This window comes from Lissotriton vulgaris, chromosome 2_1 (assembly GCF_964263255.1).
Source record: "Lissotriton vulgaris chromosome 2_1, aLisVul1.2, whole genome shotgun sequence".
In the NCBI taxonomy this organism is placed as follows: domain Eukaryota; kingdom Metazoa; phylum Chordata; class Amphibia; order Caudata; family Salamandridae; genus Lissotriton; species Lissotriton vulgaris.
Genome location: NC_141687.1, coordinates 588,496,092 through 588,515,948, shown reverse-complemented (window position 1 = coordinate 588,515,948; position 19,857 = coordinate 588,496,092). Strand labels below are relative to the sequence as shown.

Genomic DNA, 19,857 nt, shown 5'->3' with positions numbered 1-19,857 from the left:
TGAACCAACAGGGACATGCCCTGATGTTCCAGCCAAGCCTAGATGCACAGAGCCTCTTGGCAGAGGGTCCACGACTCCACCCCGCCCTGTTTGTTACAGTACCACATGGCAGTGGTGTTGTCGGTGAACACCTGCACTACTCTCCCCATGACAGAAGGAAGGAATGCCTTAAGTGCAAGTTGGATCGCCGAAGCTCCAGAAGGATGATGTGGAGCTTGGACCGGAGGCCTCTGATCTCCACCTCCCCATGTGGCCGCCCCATCCCAGAAGGGACGCGTCCGTCACAACGGTATGTTCCGGTTGGGGAAGGGAGAGGGATCTGCCATTGACCCAATCGCGATTTGTGAGCAACCACTCCAATTGCCGTGCAGTGCCCTCCGAGATCTGGTCGTGATTGGACAGGATGCGCTGGTGCTGTGTCCACTGGAACTTCAGGTCCCACTACAGAGCCTGCATATTCCATCTGGCATGATCTACCAACAGGATGCAGGAGGCCATCAGACCCAGCAGTCGAAGGGTCATCCTGACTGAAACCCGGGACAGAGGCTGAAAGATCTGAATCATAGCCTGAATGTTCCGGACTCGCTGCTCGGGAGGATAAACCCGGAATTGAGCTGAATCCAGAACGGCTCTGCTGAAAAGGAGTTTCTGCAAGGGAATCAGGTGCGACTTTGGCACGTTGATGGAGAACCCCAGCAAATGCAGGAGGTCGGCCTTAGTCTGGAGGTGGGAGACAACTGGCTGGTGGGAGACAACTGCCTGGGGCGAGTCAGTCTTCAACAGCCAGTTGTTAAATTAGAGAAAGACTGAAACCCCTGATCTGAGCAGATGAGCTACAACCACCGCCATCACTTTCGGGAAAACCCGAGGGCCAAAGGGGAGCACGGTGAACTGAAAATGCTCGTGGCCTACCGTGAATCGCAGGTAGCACCTGTGGGCAGGCAGAACGGGAATGTGGATATAGACGTCCTGCAAGCCCAACAACACCATCCAGTCTTGTGGGTCTAGGGTAGACAAGACCTGATCAAGTGTTAGCATCTTGAACTTCTCCTTTCGGAGGAAGCAATTGACATTCCGACGGTCTAAGATAGGACAGAGGCCCTTGTCCTTTTTTGCAACCAGAAAGTAGTGGAAAGAACAACCACAACCTACTTCTGGTGTCGGAATGTGCTTGATGGCCCCCTTGGCCAAGAGGGCCGCAACTTCCTGCTGGAGAAGCGCCAAGTGATTCCCTGACATTCGGTGGTACTGACGTGGCCTGGCTGGAGGGTTGTCTCGAAGGGGTGGGAGTAGCCCCGTCTGACAATTTGCAGCACCCACTTGTCCAAAGTGATGTTGCACCAGTGGTGGAGATAATGGCAGATAATGGCATCTGATGGACCAAAAAGGTTGGACTAGGAAGGCTTCAAGAGGGTGGGCAGGGGTGTATCCACCCACTGGCCCCCGGAATTGCCTCGGCAGTCCCCACGTCCGCGACCACACGGAGGTTGTTGCGGCTGTGGTCTGTGGCTCTGCAAACGCTGCTGGGAGCCCCTTCCATGGCCACTAAATGAACAAAAGGCAGAAGGCGGAGGAGGCCGACAGGGCCAAGGACTTGGCCGTAGCCCGGGAGTCCTTGAAGCGCTCCAACGCACTGTCTGCCTTATGGCCAAAAAAGTGAATGCCATCAAAGGGCAAGTCCATCAAGGTGTTCTGGACAACCCCAGAGAAGCCAGTTGTCCTCAAAAAGGCGTGGCGCCGAAGCGCCACCGTCGTGGAAATCGACCTGCTCATTGAATGTCCAGCCCTCAACGTATGGTGAACTTTGCTAAGTCTCTCCCAGCCGCAATCGCCTGGAAAAGAACTACCTGGACCTCCCCGGGCAGTTAGGCAGCTCCTGAGCAACCGTGTCCCAGAGAGTGGGTATGATGGCCCAAGAGGCATGCGGTGTTCACCAACCGCAGCCCTAAGCTGGTAGATGAAAACAGTTTCTTACCAAACTGATCCAGCTTCTTGGATTCCCTATCCGGAGGTGCGGTAGGGAACGCGCTCTGGGATGTAGAGGCTTGGACCACCAAGCTCTCCGGGGTGGGGTGTTAGGTAAGGCAGAGGGGGTCGCCCGGAGCCAGGCGATGGCATCGGGCCACGTTTCTATCCACAGGAGCCCCTGTGTTGGGCCTGGACCAGGTGCCCAAAAGAACGTCAGATAGTGCTTCATTAAAGGGCAGTAAGGGCTCCGAAGAGGTAGCCCCCGGTTGGAGCACTTCTGTCAGGAGGTTAGTCCTGATGTCCACCGTGGGAAGTTCGAGGTGGAGAGCCTTGGCCACCCTACACAACACAACTGCGTAACTGGCTCCCTCCTCCGTAGCCATGGTGGGAGGAAAGAGCATGACACGGTCAGGTGAGGTGTTAAGACCACTGGCATCCCCCAAAATCCTCTGCCCAGTCCTGATGATAAGCACAGTCCTGTGCTAGAGGGTCATCAGGCCCCTCCCAATCCTCCCCTTCCTCCGAAGTCTGTTGAACAGGCTCAAAATAAGGAGGAGGGACATAGGGCACAAAGGGCCCTTTGGCGTCCGTATCGTCGTTGGGCAACGTCGATCCGGCATTGTGTGCGGGTTGAATTTGGGGACAACGTCGTCCCAAGGAGCGGGCAACGTCGGAAGCGGTGCCGGGGAGATATGCACCGGTGGAGGTCTCACTAGGTCAACTAGTGTGAAGACTTAGATCCAGAAGAATGATGGTGACGACTCCGCGACAGGTCCCTTGACCTCCCACGGGACCGGAAACTCTATTGGTGCGGAGCCGACTGCCGGACTTCAAGCAACTTTCGGGACCGCTCCCGCAAAGTCTTCGGTGCCATGGCCCGGCAGTCGCGACACGATTTGGGCTCATGGTCGAGCTCCAGGCAGTAGAGACACACGCACTGTGGGTCTGTTACTGACATCAGGCGGTGACAGTCTCCACAGGTCTTGAACTCTGGCATCCCTCGACACCAGGAATCTATCGACTCGAAAAGATGAGGTAAAAGGCCTAAAAAAACTCAGTCAAAAAGTGACTGGGGGTACCTGCCCTTCCTGGATCTGCGCTTGCTGGTGCAGAAAAAGAAAGAACTGACGTTAGCTCGCGTGGGCGCGTCTAAGTAGCTCCGATTATGTTATCCAGGCGGCAACAAGGCACGCGGAGCCGCACGACGACGCCTACTGACGTGCAGGGGTAATGCTGACAAAAAAGGTTCCGGATCCAGTCTGAAGCCTGGGGGTAATTCTAAGGTAAGGAATCTATCACTACGTGTTTCTTTCAGATTTTATCATCAACTAATGAAAAGTTATGTGATCATATTTTTAAAGTTTTAATGTTTTATAAATATTTCCTAGATCACAAATTAGTAGTTTATTAAGTATTGCACCCAGATGATGGATAGTGAATGTGGGAAGTACTCATTTTTTATGCTTTTGTAGATTGTCTCCAATAAGTGACTAAATAAATAAAGATATATATATAGATATATATACATATATATATATATATATATATATATATATATATATATATATATCTATATCTATATCTATATCTATATCTATATCTATATCTATATATATATATATATATATCTATATCTATATATATAGATATAGATATATAGATATATAGATATAGATATATAGATATATAGATATATATATTTATTTCTACCTTTTGGGAATTCCTCCTGAAGGTCCGATTCCACGCATAAAAATGCAGCAGATCTGCTCCAGGGTTGCAGAAAATGGATCAACCGATGGCTAGGCGCACTGTCACAAGATCGGTTCGAAGATGTGAGTCTAACGTCTATCTGTAGCGTGTGAGGAATCAGTGTCTCTAGCACTACTCTCATTAGAATACAAGAAGCTCATCTATTTGAAGGGTATTAAACTGCCAAGTCCTCAAACACTTTCCTTATTCTCTTAACAGGAACTGAGAGAGAGCCTGGACCAGCCCTATAAACTCTGGCGCATAGCCTCACAAAGCAACAGTGTTCTGAGTGAGCCTGGCCTGCAATCTACTCTACAAATGGTAACAAAGTACACTTGTCTGACTAAGGCTGCACTGTAATCTCCATTAAAGGAGAAATTACACTTATCCTGCATGCACTTCAGTACTGGACACTTTCACCCGTATTGCCCACTTGCCGTGACAAAACCTGCTGTGCCATTTCCTCTACACATGTGAAAGAATTATAAGATCAAGCAGAACCTTCTCTTGGACCTTCCAATTACCCAGCAATTGTTCATTCAAACATAATAAATCCAGCCTTAATGGACAAACAGATAAAAACAGTCACATAAACGGACAGCATTTGCCAGTTAGTTAGCATTACTGACAAATTCCTATCAATTGTTGTCTAATTTCACACCATGTTGAGCTGATAAAGCAACCCCGCTACTCTGTGTCAGCCAACAACGTTCTCCTAATGAGAAGTCATTCTTGGTTAAGAACAACCTTGTCTCGACGATGCTTCAGGAATTCAGTGATACTCGAACAACTACGTTTGGTGAGGAGCCAAATTATCTAAGCATCAAAGCAATTAACAATGAAGTTGGCTCAGAGAGCCACTGACATCTGTGGCAGTGAAGGTCATAAGTTCCTATCCCACCGAGCCCAACTAAGCTTTCCCTTCTTTTGAGGTCACTAAAGGGAGCACCATTACAATTGGTAACAATAAAACCTTCTCTTTACAGCTCTTAGATATGGCAGAAGTGTGGCATGAAGTTCAATATTGAATAAAATATCATTGTTAACAACATGCAATGACTGTCACTATTCACTGTAATCCAGGTGCACTTCAACTCTTTGCATCTAATTAATTTACAAGACAAGGAGGTAACCTTACCCCATATGGAGAGCCATGCTCCAGAGATTCACGTCACTCATTATCAAGGAAGTACTCTTTGTGCACTAAATATGGTCAATACAGCAAATCCTTCTCAATTCTTTATCCAACAGCTATACCTGTCAAGAATCCTATATGAATGTAACTTATGTACTTTTCCACTAAGGAGTTCCAATCCTAAGGCCTTGATCTTGAAAGCCAAGCCATTAGAAGTCAGCAAAACACACCACCGGCCATTCACAATTAATCACTTATATCCACCATATGACAATGACACCAAATACTTGCCCCACACCCGAACCCAAAATTCCTCTCCAGAATTCCAAGCAATTTTTCTAAGGCAAACTAACATTCATCCATGCTGCTGTTTCTCAGCATATATATATATATATATATATATATATATATATATATATATATATATATATATATATATACATACACAAAGAACAATGGTTCAGGGCTGGCCTAATTAGGTCCAAAGATACAAAGAAAACGTTATTGTATCTAGATATTGAATAAATTAGGGAGCACAGTATGTAGGGCAACATGTGTACTTTTAATCATTATGATTGCAATTTGGCTTTACATAAGTACGTTCAGGTGCTCACATGAGTGAAAAAAGTGTGTAACATGACTAAGTGAGAGTGAAGATAAACGAAATATCACAAAGACAACAAGAAATCCACAACGATATATACAATGGGGGAGATTTTCATTGGGGGTTCGACAGCGTTTCGATCTTTACTTAAAGATCCTCATGAGGACAGGGTGAGCAGTCTAAGACTAGAGTAAAACATGAGCTTATGTTAGCACTGTGCCCTACTGGATATTTAATTAATACAGTGCCTATGTGCTCCCAGTACCAGAGTAATAACAGTTGACATGCTTGTAGTTTATTTTACAGTTTTTGCATAAAACATCCCAAGGTGCGGGAAGGGATTAGAGCTACTACGTGCTCAAGTAATTGGGGTAATGATACCAGGGTGACCTTCACACTACACGCCGTGTCGCATACCTACACTTACTAATTAAGGGAGCAGGAGAGTAAAGAGTAGGAGTGTCTGGCGCACTCTATGTAGGTTCAGTCTCTTCGAAACCTGGTTAATGTAGCACTCTGGTATGTAAGGACCTGGGGTGAGTAGGCAAAAAAAAAAAACATCACAAAATCAAAAATCAAACCCAATTTGTTCATAATTAGGGATTCGAGTCTGGGTCTTAGTGGTACATAGTAGCTTCTTATTTGCAACTCAGTTAAAGTAGAGGGTCCTGTACATTAATTATTGGTTCAAGGTGAGTATTTAGAGGTCATAGTCTAGAAGACATTAATCAAACCATGTGCAACATGGTACTAATTTATGAAAGGGTGTAAATTACAGTTAAAATCATGAGCCATGCTTACTTGCGTATACTTTTAGGAGGATATACATATTTAAAGAGGGTTTTGGAGAAATGTTCAAGTCGAGTCAATAAAGATATCCTTGTTGGTACACCCTTATTTAGGTCCACTAACATTTTAGATTACATAAAACACTATCCGCCTTGGGGGGCTGACCGTTAGTGAAAGCGTGGGCTCAAATAGGGCACAAGCATAATTACCAATACAGTCTCTGATTCACGTCTGGGATCGGGATCTGTAATTAAAGTGACGGGAATTACAAGGTTGAACCGGGATGTCATGTACAAGCAGCAGAGTCTGCGGGGCAGGCAGGGACACTTACTAAATCGCCGCCGTAACAAGGGCTAATCCCACGGCCAAAATTTAAGTATGTATACTGAACTTATAGCATTAATGATTGGACATGTCATCCTGGAAACGAGGCAACCATTAGCCATGCACAAACGGGTAGTGTCTCTTCTGTATCTGCCGCATGCAGCTCCAACACGCAGGCGCGTGTTAGCAGTCATTACAGTGTCGTGTGCACGACATGTCAAACATGCCCGGAAGCCATTATTACCTTGGCCCTCTCTCCCCTGCCCCCTGATGCAGCAACAGCATTCAGCGCGAACGCCGCGTGCAGCAGGAAATCTGTTCCCATGCCCGGAACACAGCGATTTAGTAAGTGTCCCTGCCTGACCCTCAGACTCTGCTGCTTGTACATGACATCCTGGTTCAAACTTGTAATTCCCGTCGCACAAGTTACTTATCTTTGGTAACGATATATCTGTAAGAAACAGTAGTTAGTGTTAGATTCCTTACCTTAGAATATCTCCAGGCGTCAGACTGGATCCGGAAAGTTTTGTGTAGCAGTACCCCTGCGTGTCGGTAGGCGTTGTCCGCGTCCGTCGTCGGCGTCGTGATCGCCGGGATGACGTCGGAGTACTTAGACGCCCCCTCACGCGCTTTAGTCAGTTCTCGTACACAGCTTTCCGCGTCAGGAACGCAGAGCCATGCCAGAGACCGACACTGGTACCATGAAACTAGGGCCCTGAATGGGAGAACCTAAACCCTAGATATCGGTTCGCAGAATGGGGAGGATGGGTGGGGCCGTAAGGAATCTAACACTAACTACTGTTTCTTACAGATCTATTGTTACCAAAGGTAAGTAACTTGTGCATCTGAAAGAAACAGGTTAATGTTAGATTCCTTACCTTAGAATAGATACCCCAGCAATACCAACCCCTGTGGTGGGTCTGCGAACCAAGATCACACCAGAAGGTCCTTGAGAACGGAACGGCCGAAACAGCCATCTCTCCGGACTTGGCTGTCCAGGCAGTAGTATTTAGCGAACGTGTGTAGCGACATATGTCCTGCAAGGGGACTCCCCGACCCAGGGCAGTAGTAGCTGCCGTAGCCCGAGTGGAATGTGCGCGCGGCCCAACAGCAGGCTCCTTTTTCGCCAATGAATAACAGACCTTGATGCAGACCTTGATGCACAACATGACCCACCGAGAGATGGTCTTAGCGCTGGCGTGTGCAGTCTAGATAGAACGAGAGCGCACGTTTTGGGTCCAGCCGGTGGAGCCTCTCTTCCTCCTTGGAAGGATGCGGAGGCGGAAAAAAGGTGGGCAAGGTGATGGACTGCCCGATATGAAAGGCTGTAACCACCTTGGGCAGGAAAGAAGGACGAGTTCTCAAGACAACTTTGTCCGGATGGACAGAGAGGAAAGGAGGCTTAGAAGATAGAGCCTGGAGCTCACTCACTCTCCTGGCAAAGGTGACGGCAACCAGGAATGAAGTCTTAAGAGTCAGAAGACGAAGAGGGCAATTGTGAAGTGGCTCAAAAGGAGCACACATCAAATAAGGTAGAACAAGGTTCAAGTCCCACTGAGGCATCACGAAAGGAACAGGAGGAAACATGTGTGTGATGCCTTTAAGAAAGCTATTTTCAACTGGGGACTTGAAAAGAGAAGGCTGATCAGGAAGCCTCAAGAAGGCTGAAATGGCAGAGAGGTAGCCTTTGACAGTGCCCAGAGCAAAGCCCTGCTGGGCAAGAGAAAGACGAAAGAGGAGAACCTCTGAAAGGGGGACAGAGAGAGGATCCAGAGCCTTTGCTGTGCACCATGCCACAAATTTGTTCAACCTGCGGGCGTATATCGATTTTGTGGAGGGACACCTGGCTGCCAGAATCACATCACAGCCTTCAGGAGGCAGTCAAATGGCCTAAACTGTCGCCGCTCAATCTCCACGCATGTAGGTGGAGGCTGGACAGGTTTGGGTGGAGGACCGTCCCCTGCTGCTGCGACAGAAGATCCTCCTGAAGAGGCAGACGAATCGGGGGATCGACTGACATGCTGAGTAGCTCGGGATACCAGTATCTTCGAGCCCAGTCCAGAGCCAGAAGGATGACTTGGGCCCGGTCGCGCTTGATCTTCTTCAGCACTCTTGGCAGAAGTGGTATAGGCGGAAAGGCATCCAACGGACCGTAGCTCCACTCGCGACGAAAAGCGTCTCCGAGCAAGTGCTGCCTTGGAAATTCCAACGTGCAGAACTGATGACATTGCGCATTCTCTTCGGTGGCGAATAGATCAAACCAAGGCTCTCCCCACTGCTGAAAGAGGCCTTGCGCCACGTACGAGTGCAGGTGCCATTCGTGATCCATCGTGCACCGGCGGCTGAGTTCGTTCAAGGAACCTGCCAGGTGTTGAACCACAGGGTGACGGCCTGGTGTTCCAGCCATTGCCAGAGGAGCCGAGACTCCTGACAAAGGGTCCACAACCCCACCCCGCTCTCTTTGTTTCAGTACCACATGGCGGTGGTGTTGTCCGTGAACACCTGCACTACACTTCCCCGGATAGAGGGAAGGAATGCTTCAGTGCAAGCCAGATCGCCCGCAGATCCAGAAGGTTGATATGGAGCCAGAACTCCGCCGGAGATCAGAGGCCTCTGATATCCGCCTCTCCCATGTCGCCCCCCCAGCCCAGGGGGGACGCATCTGTCACTACTACATGCTCCGGTTGAGGTAGGGAGAGGGATCTGCCGCTGACTCAATCACGGTCCGTGAGCAACCACTGCAACTATCTTGCAGTGCCCTCCGAGATCTGGACATGGTCGGACAGGTTGCTCTGATGCTGGGCCCACTGAAACTTCAGGTCCCACTGCAGAGCCCGCATCCGCCACCTTCAACTGAAGGATGCAGGAGGCCATCAGCCCCAGAAGCCGCAGCGTTAACCTGACCGAGACTCGGAATAAAGGCTGAAAGATCGGAATTAGAGCCTGAATATCTCGAACCCGCTGATAAACTGCGCCAAGTCCAGAACCGCTCTGATGAAGAGGAGCTTCTGAGAGGGAATCAGGTGTGATTGTGGCACATTGATGGAGAACCCCAGCAGGTGCAGGAGGTCGGTCGTAGTCTGGAGGTGGCTGACGACTGTCTGGGGCGAGCCCGCCTTCAACAACCAGTCGTCAAGATAGGGGAAGACTGAGACCCCTGATCTGCGCAGATGAGCTGCGACCAACTCCATCACTTTCGTGAACACCCGAGGGGCGCTGGTGAGGCCGAAGGGGAGTACGGTAAATTGAAAATGCGTGTGGCCTACCGTGAGCCGCAGGCAACGCCGGTGGGCCGGCAGGACGGGAATATGGAAATACGCGTCCTGCAAGTCCAACGCTACCATCCAGTCTCCAGGGTCCAGGGCAGCTAGGACCTGAGCTAAAGTCAGCATCTTGAACTTCTCCTTCCGGAGGAAGCCGTTCACGCTCCGGAGGTCCAAGATAGGGCGTAGACCTCCTTTTCCCTTCTTGGGTACCAAAAAGTAGTGGGAATAGCAACCACGTCCTACTTCTGGCCCAGAAACACGCTCGATGGCTCACTTGGCCAAGAGGGCCATAACTTCCTCCTGCAGAAGTTGCAAGTGATCCCCCGACATGCGGTGGCACTGCGGTGGCATGGCTGGAGGGGTTGCCTTGAATGGGAGGGAATAGCCCCTTCAAACGATTTGCAGCACCCACCTGTCCAATGTGATGGTATGCCAGTGAACGAGGGGATGGCAAACCCTGCCCCCCACCTGGGGTCGAATGGGCCTGAACTCGGACTAGGAAGGCTTCGAGGTAGATGCTGGGGGGGCGGATGTGGACTGACCTCGCCATTGTACCCCAGCACCGCCGCGGCAGTTACCATAGCCGCGACCGCGTTGAGGTTGGTTCTGCGGCCCGTTGCTAGCTGGACGTGTGGGGGCACTCCTTCCTTGGTCACGAAAGGGGCAAAAAGCGGACGTTTGCTGGCGTTGGCCTAGGCCCAAGAACTTGGCCATAGCCCTGGAGTCCTTGAAACGCTCCAGCGCACTGTCCGCCTTGTCGCCAAAGAGGCGACGGCCATCAAAGGGCATGTCCACGAGTGTGGCCTGGACATCCCCTTAAAAGTTGGGAGACCTCAGCCAGGCGTGGCGGCGAACCGCCACTGTCGTTGCAATTACCCTACCCAGCGAGTCCGTGGTATCGAGTCCACACCGTATGGAGTAGTGTGCTGCGTCCCGCCCTTCCGCTAGGGCTTGGGTGAGCTTTGCCCGGGCCTCCTTCGTGCACTGTGGCAGCACTTCCGCAACCATATCCCACAGAGTGTGGGTGTAACGGTCCAAAAGGCAGGCAGTGTTTACAGGCCGCAGCCCCAAACTCAGGGAGGAGAACAGTTTCTTGCCAAACTGATTGTACCTTTTGGATTCCCGATCCGGGGGAGCGGTTGGGAATGCGGTCTGGGATGTAGAGGTCTGGATCACCAGGCTCTCGGGGTGGGGTGAACGGACAGGAAGCTGGGGTTGCCCGGAGCCGGGCGGTGGCGTTGGGCCAAGTTCTGATATACAGGAATGCCTGCAGAGGGCTTGGGCCAGGTGCCCACCAGAACGTCGGTGAGGGCTTCGTTAAACGGCAGGAGAGGCTCCAAGGAGCTTGCTTGCTGTTTGAGCACCTCAGTGAGGAGGTTCGTCCTCAGCCACGAAAGGGAGCTCAAGAGCCAAGGCCTTGGCCTCCCTAGTCAACACTATGCTGTAAGCAGCCCCCTCCTCCATAGCCACGGTGGTGGGCGACAGCCTTCGTGACAGGGCCAGCGGAGGGGTCGTAAGGTCGACTGGCGATGCCACGGATCCAGGCCTGGATCCTGCGTAGCCCTGCGGCGTCAGGACCGAAGTCGCCGAAGGCGCAGGGGCCGAAGCACCCAAAGGCGCCTCGACAGGGCCCGATGGAGGAAAGTGAGTCCTCATGGCCACGAGGAAGTCACGAATCTCCTCTGGTGTTGCGTGCAGTCCAGGGACATGCGGGTGTGGAGCTGGACGCGGCGCTAGCGGCTCCGGCGGTGTCGCCCGAAACCCCAGCCGCATCGCGTGAGCGTCGGGGGGAGTCGGAAGAGCGATGTCGCCTCTTTGACTTCTTTTTCGAGTGCCTCAACTTACCTGAGGACTTGGAGCCCGACGTGACTAGTCGAGCGGCGATGACTACAGCCCCGCGACCGGTCCCTCGACCTCCTCCTCGACCGGGACCTCGACCGGGACCTCAAGCGGCGCAGGCCGACTGCCGCAGCTCGAGCCGCTTACGGGACCGCTCCCGCCTAGCCTTCGAGGTCAAGGCCCGGCAGTCGTGGCATGACTTGTCATCGTTGTTGGCCCGTAGACAGTAAATGCACCGACGGTGGGGGTCGGTCACCGACATCGGTGACAGTCCTCACAAGATTTAAAACCAGGCATCCCTGTCGGCACCGCGAGTAGAAGGTCGACTCAAGAATCAATCAAATAATCAAAAAAGTTAGTCAAAAATTACTAGGAGTACTGCTCTTCCCGGATCTGCGCTTGCTGGCGCCGAAAAAAAAAGAACTGACGTCAGCGTGCGAAGGCGGCGTTTAAGTACTCCGACGACATCATCCCGGCGATCACGACACAGACGACAGACGCGGAGACGCAGACACGCAGGGGTACTGCTACACAAAACTTTCCGGATCCAGTCTGTTGCCTGGGGATATTCTAAGGTAAGGAATCTAACACTAACCTGTTTCTTTCAGATACTTTACAGATCCCGATCACAGACGTGAATCAGAGACTGTATTGGTAATTATGCGTATGCCCTATTTGAGCCCACGCTTTCACTAACGGTCAGCCCCTCAAGGAGGAAAGTGTTTTATGTAATCTAAAATGTTAGTGGACCTAAATAAGGGTGTACCAACCAGGATGTCTTAATTGAAAATATCTATACCTTGTTTTTAGGACTTGAATTGAACAATTCTCCAAAACCCTCTTTAAATATGTATATTCTCCTCAAAGTAAGCATGGCTCATGATTTTAAATGTAATTTACACCCTTTCATAAATTAGTACCATGTTGCACATTGTTTGATTAATCTCTTCTAGACTATGACCTCTAAATACTCACCTGGAACCATTAATTGATGTACAGGACCCTCTACTCCAACTGAGTTACTAAGTACCTCTAAGACCCAGACTAGAATCCCTAATTATTAACAAATTGGGTTTGATTTTTGATTTTTTTGCCTACTCACCCCTGATCCTTCCATACCCGTGTGCTACATTAACCAGGCTTCGAAGAGACTGAACCTACATAGAGTGCGCCAGACACTCCTCCTCTTCATTCACCTGCCTCCTTAATTAGTGAGTGTAGGTATGCGACACAGCGTGTAGTGTGAAGGTCACCCTGGTATCATTATCCCAATTACTTAAGCACGTAGTAGCTCTAAATGCTTCCAGCAACTTGGGATGTTTCATGCAAAAACTGTGAAATAAACTACAAGCATGTCAACTGTTATTACTCTGGCACTGGGAGCACATAGGCACTGTATTGATTAAATGTCCAGTAGGGCACAGTGCTAACATAAGCTCATTTTTTACTCCAGTTTCAGACTGCTCACCCTGTCCTGATGATGATCTTGACTAAGTAAAGATCGAAATGCCATCGACCCCCCCAATGAAAATCCCCCCATTGTATAAATTGTTGTGGATTTCTTGTTGTTGTCTTTGTGATATTTCGTGTATCTTCACTCTGTCACGTTACGCACTTTTTTCACTCATGTGAGCACCTGAACGTACCTGTGTAAAGCCAACTTGAAATCATAATGATTAAAAGTACACATGTTGCCCTACATTCTGTGCTCCCTAATTTATTCAATAGCTAGAGAAAATAACTTTTTCTTTGTATCTTTGGACCTAATTAGGCCACCCCTGAACCATTGTTCTTTGTACATTACAACCTCAGGGTCGCTTAACGGGGTACCCTTGTTTTCCCCAACCTGCTGTTTCTCAGCATGACAAATATACATATTACATGGTTTGTCGATATACAGGGCAATCATACCTTCTTTGCCGTGGAGGAGGTGGTGGGTGTGGTGTTCGAGGTGGTAGAGGGAGTGATGGAGGTCAAGGAGAGGCTGCTCAGCTTGTTGTTCAGATTGTTGACTCTCTCGCGGCTCTTCATTTTCTCTGGAAGAGGAAATGTTTATATCTGGTTCTGACAGTACAGGAAAATAAGTTCACCCACAGGTCAGCACCACCTTGAGCAAGGAAGTGTATGTCTTGCCACCAAAGAGAGCACAGGCCCCCTTATCAGTGACACCATAAACAAAAAGGTATGCCGTCGCCAGAGGGAGCGCTGACCGATTAGGATCACTACAATGAGAGTGAAGTGCTGACTTTAGGAGGTGTTCTCACTACAGCAGTGGTAGCACAGACAGCAGAGGGTTCTCTCACTAGTAGGAAAACAGACAGATTGTGACACGTTCAAAGGAGGAAGATCAAAGACAGCAGGGCCACACCCTGCACACAGAGGCGAACTGAGACAGGAGGTCTTCTAGAGAGCACGGACAGCAGGGAGTGCTCTCAAAGGAGGTGTAGGGGACTAACTGCAACAGCATGTTCAACAGGAAGAGTAGCAGCAATAGAAATGGGGCCAATCACAATGACAGCGCTAGCAGCATGAATTACTTTCACAGGAGAAGGAAGCACTTTAATGAATTGACGCACTAACAGGTGCATGAAGCATTCAGAGTAGGAAGAACCCTCATCAACAGGACAGCAGTGAGAGAAAAGAGGATCACAGCAGAGATAGCTCTAACAGAAGAGTGCAGCTTTAACATGAAGGAGGGCAAGGACCAAAAGGTAAGTTCTTGTTAGATGGGCCACTAACTGCAAATACAGCACTGAAGGTTCAGAGCACAGATAACATTGACAGACATGTTTCGCCAGAAGATGTTTCACCAGTTCCCTGTGTTCCACTTTCTTACCAGATTCAGCCTCAGACTCCGATTCTGAGGCTTCTTCTTCCTCAGAGCTGGAGCTACTTGACTCCTTCTTGTTTGTCTCTTCCTCTTCATCGTTGAGGCGTTCAAGGGTGGCAGGCTCAGTGCGACGCTCCTTGTCGTGAAGGGAGATCTTCTCTTTGCTGCTCATACGAGAAATAGAACTCCTAATTGAACAAGGGGAGTGGTGCAGGTGCGCGGCATTAGTGCAAGGCGTGAAGGGCCACTGGGCCGCTGCCAGCATGTGTCACACCACACAACAAACCCACACGTGCTCAACACATGGATGGGTGGAAGAGCATCCCCAGAGCTCCACGGGCTAGAAGGCACAGTGCTGGAGTACAGACTGAGGTTTGAGATCACCGCTCAAGGGCCTGCCATTCTAATCTACAATCTCTCCCTTACCATTATACTATGGGACCTTTCTCTTCTATGCTACTCTTCTCTCAACCCATTTTTTTTACTAGTTATCTTTCTTAGGCTTCCTTCACCCATCTTAATATTTATTGAGGTGATTTGTAGAAGTTGGAATGTTCCCCTATGTTTCATCTCCTTCTGAAGCCACTTCCGACAACTAGAAGGCAAAAATGTATAACTAACAAACAGGTTTCTCATAATATTCTGGAGTCAGTAGATTATTATTTTAATTGCATTCCTTGAATGTTTTAGGAAATAGATTTGCTAAAAGTTTTAGATAAACTAGGTCGATATACCACCAAGTGTATCTGGACAGTACATGGAAGACGCCCTCAAATTAGTAACAGAATCTAAAGGAAAACCAATATAGAACCTTCCAGCTGCCTACATTCGACACCAACAGTTGTGATTTCCAATGTATTCTGTTAGTATGTGGAGATGCGGTAGACAACCAGCACATTTCTTTGCTGTCTTCCTCTGTTATGCCTCTTCCGTGTCCTATAAGGCTTCTCACATGGACCCCACTATGCCTCCCCCACTAATCATGTTACGTTTCCCCCTTGCTAGGCAAATTATTCTGACCCTCATCAAACTGGTCACCATTTTCTTCACTGCACGTTTTCTACAACCTCATGTTAAGTATGCCCCTTCCCCAATAAACTGACCTGCTATGCCTCCTGCCACTAATTTAATGGAAGTCTATTTATCTTCTCCAATGCAACATCTCTACCTTAGTGTCAGGTTTTTTTCCGCCCTTTCCCTTAAAAAGCCCCAGTTTGTCCTGGCAGCATGATACTGTGCCTCCTAGATGTCTATTTCTGACACCATAGTCCTTCACAACCTTCTTGCTGGAGAACCTGAAGCAATGCTTTGGAAAGTTTTGCACTTTTTGAGACCAAATAACTTCCTATTAACCAGCAGAGACTGTGAAGTTTTGGGAGCCCAAGGGCGGTTCTGACAGCCTTATGTGCACACACCACCAGTGTAAGGAAAACAGACTCACGGACTTGCATGCAGGACAAAGCAGTGCCACCGTTCACACAGAATCCAGGGAGAGTCTGCAGGGAATGCACACGTAATACCAACAGGAAAGGGGGGAAAACAGAGAGTGGCCAATTAAGCTGGACCAACAAATGAGAAAACGAAACCCACCACCATATTCAACGTTGTGTGTTTGTTTGGGGAGGGGGGAGGAGGGAAACTTGTTGCTGAGGGGGGAGGGGGGGGCGGGAAACTTGTTGCTGAATAGCAATCATGGAAAGGAAAGCTTAAAGTTGCTGTGAGTGGAAAAACTCCATATTAACTACTGTTAAGGGAAGTGGTGGATGTAGAAGAGTGATGTACGAAGAGGATGACCCATCACGCTTGTCAACTTGGTCTGTGATTAGAATATTATGAGAATGATGCAACAAGGTAGGACAGAGAACTCATCACACTTTACCAACCTTGGAAAGTCATACGCCAGCAGATAGTAGCAAGATAGGAGGCACGTGAGGAACATAGCTAAATTGCAGCCACCAAATCCAAAACAGGTGGAGAGAAGGAATTGCAAGAGGTTACCAGCTGGCAGGGAGTATGCTCCTCCGGCAGCCAATGAAGGGCAACCTGTCAGACCCAAGTGTCATGTCTGATTCAGACTGTAGGATGGAGAAAAAAGATGAAACAACTGGCCACACTATCTGCCTGAGAAGGCAACAGGAAGTGGCCAAGGGTAGGTCAAGCCAACTCAGGATAGGGAACGCAAGATGTTAGACCTGCTCCACCACATCTTGAAGAATAACTAAATCAATGATCCTTTTGCTAATAAACTAGTGTTAAATAGATATTCCTGCACCGCATCCAGAACGCCTCGACATATCTGATCCTCTACATCCCCCGCTGCAGCTACATCACACCCCACCTAAGAGACCTGCACTGGCTCCCCGTCAACAAGAGGGTAACCTTCAAGCTCCTCCTCCACGCACACAAGGCTCTCCACAACACCGGCCCAGCATACCTCAACAGACCCCCACCGCCAGCTACGCTCCCCCGGCCTCGCCCTCACCACAGCCCCTCGCATCCGAAGAACGACCGGCAGATCCTTCTCCCACCTCGCCGCCAAGACCTGGAACACCCTCCCCACCAACCTACGGCAGACCCAAGACCTACTGGCCTTCAGAAGACTCCTCAAGACCTGGCTCTTCGATCAGCAGCAGCACCACTCCCCCTTGAGAACCTCACGGGTATGTAGTGTGCTTTATAAATGTCTTGATTGACTGATTGATTGAACAAGTAAAACTCTAAAATTAGGGCTTGATTGACTGTATTAAACTGGAAGAAGAAAACACAGAATTTTATAACTGAAGGAGGACACCAGGGGCTGGAGAAGTTTCAAATGTGGAACCCATGGGACTTTACAGTCAAGAAGGCAGAAATACCTCAAACTTTAGCAATCGGATGGAGGTGGGGTGGGATACTTGTCAGAGTGGCAAACTGATGGTTAAGAAGTGCCGGTAAGCTGAAAACTGGTTGTAATTGTAGTGGAGATCATTCACACCCCATCACCCATGAATGGCTATACTGGTAAGACTATTGTAAAACGGAATGAGTGGGTTGATGAGAGCATGCCACCACACTACAGAAACATTTGAGGGTATTTTGCCTGATTACACCAAACAAAGAACAGGTTAGACTATACTATCAAGTGGATCAATCAAAGCACCAAAAAGCCCTACCAGAGAGAGGCATCCGGTCTCACTGTACCAACCCAAGAACCCAATTAACTGCTACCCAAATATAGCAGAGCAAGGAGTGCAGACTACTGCATCAACTAGTTAAGAAAATACTAGCCTACTCTCCTCCAACCAGTAAGCGAAAACCTCCAGACTGAACCAATTGAGAAGGAGGAACAAAACAACCAAATGAAGGGGTAGTAACTACCGTTCACAGCCTAAAGAAAGGATGCAATTCAAGGTCCTATGTTTCATCCACAAGTCCTTACATGGCCTAGAAAAACGAAAAACATTAATCCACAGTTTTCCAGTCATACAAACCCACCCAGCACCTGCGGTTGGTCTAGGTCTGCATCCCTGACACACTATAAAAAGTTCAAAGGCAGATGACTTTATGACCACTCCTTAGAACGTTCTTCCTCAAAGTGAAACTCTGAAAAGGTGTAAAGTCCGAGTAGTTAAGAGCAACATTTGGGTTCCAATCAGATTCCCTTTTTTGGCATTACTGCTCCTGCCTATCTATTATGATAACTCATCCTATTGAGTGGTTGATGCTTACGTTTGCACTATGTAAATGTGAGTAAACAGATTTTCTTTTCATATCAATACCTCTTTTCAAGGTTTTAACACTGAAATTTCAAGGGTCAAATAAGGCTTTGCCAAAACATGGTCAAGCCAGCTCTGTGACTAATGCAGCCAACTAGCTCCAGATGTGAACTTAAGGGGTAGCACTAAATAGCTCTTTTAGCACACTCTTACCACTGTTTTCCAGTGAACTGGCCACCAAGAATATGTGCAATGATTGTGAGAGAGGTTCCACTCAAGTTCCTCATTGTAAGAAAAATTACCATAGAGGCAGCTGGCTCCCAATGGGGAGGCACAGGATCCAATATACAGTGGAAAGTAATGAGCTGGGATTTATTCAGATGTTCTGCACTCCTAACAAAAAATAGCAATCTCTATGTTGCAAATCAGTTACTACGTTGCCTTATGATCAGGCATCTTTCACTTCTTTATTTATTTGGAGGACTGCTAGGAAAACACATAACTATGTAGGTGATACTACTGCCTCTATGACAGCGTGCCCAAACACCCTTTGCAATAATGGAACTGATTTATCAAACCCTTCATCCTTGGATTAGAAGTGCTTTTCACCAGACTTTAATGTAGAGAAAGGAGACTTCAGATCAATTTTGAGGAACATTATTTAACCAAAGATAATTTATAAAGGCTGATGACATATCAGATACTGAGTGATCACCGGATCTATGCCCTGGTATAAAGACATTTTTGTCTATAAGAAGTCATCATGGCTGGCAACTAAATAAGGTCAGACGCATATTCAAGTTACAGGTGAAATCGGACTAAATCAAAGGTTGGAGAGCACAAGATGCTTGGAAAGTGCCCGAGGTTCAACTCCAAAGAGGGCAAGCACACAAATCAAATTAGCCCCATAGCATGTGGAGTGAAAAGGGCTTGTAGGATATAGATGACTATTAACTGAAAAATCTGCAAGACTGAGCTTATTAAGTGCACAGCAAAATAATTGCCAGCCATGGAGATCTTTAGAAATAGAGACTCAATATCGTAGATGACCATGTGCAGCGCTCTGCTAGTTTTTGGCTAGGTCTGCAATATTGAAATACCATATACAGACATGTAGGTCGTTAAGGAAAAACACAGCCTAGTACATAAGTTGAAGTGGGAGGTGAAATAATGTAAAAAGGAGGTGAGGATGCCCAATCCAAGTCCTGTGGTGATTCCACTATGAATCTGATGTCTTGCCTAGAACTCCAAACTGGCCGGAGGAGCACCCCAAAAATGCTGACCTAGTTTTATCTGACTGGCTCTCGATTGGCAAAGGTCACAGAATGGTTGGTGTTTATTACTTTCCTGGTCTAATGGCTGATAAAGTAGAAGGATTGACAGTTTTCTGTGGAAATGTACCTCTGAAGCAAACAGACAGGACAGACTTAGGGCTCTCTACAAATGATGCGTCGACTGGCAAATAATCAGAAGAATAGTGCTACAGAAATCTATAGGGAATTGACCAAACGATTATTAACACAAGTTGTGCCATTCACCAAGAGCTTGCTGCCACACAGCTGCAGTCCTTGAAGCAAAACTGTTGTTAAATGGAACAGTTCACAGGGAAGCACAATAGAAAAGTGAAAAGAACAGCAGGTTTATGGAGAAGCACGGTA

The 19,857-nt window shown here is 48.4% G+C and overlaps 1 protein-coding gene across 2 annotated transcripts in view; it reads right to left on the bottom strand.

Annotated features, from left to right (window-relative positions):
- The window catches only part of LOC147730798 (protein phosphatase 1 regulatory subunit 12B-like), a 654,976-nt gene that overhangs the window by 209,121 nt on the left and 425,998 nt on the right, over window positions 1-19,857 (bottom strand). The window contains exons 8-9 of one of the 2 annotated variants that reach the window (XM_086955620.1): window positions 14,511-14,692; window positions 13,586-13,710 (exon numbers count right to left, since the gene is read on the bottom strand). In XM_086955620.1, coding sequence (XP_086811746.1) covers window positions 13,586-13,710; window positions 14,511-14,692 — 307 coding nt within the window. The remainder of the gene's footprint in view (window positions 1-13,585; window positions 13,711-14,510; window positions 14,693-19,857) is intronic. The other variant, XM_086955619.1, reaches the window with a different exon arrangement.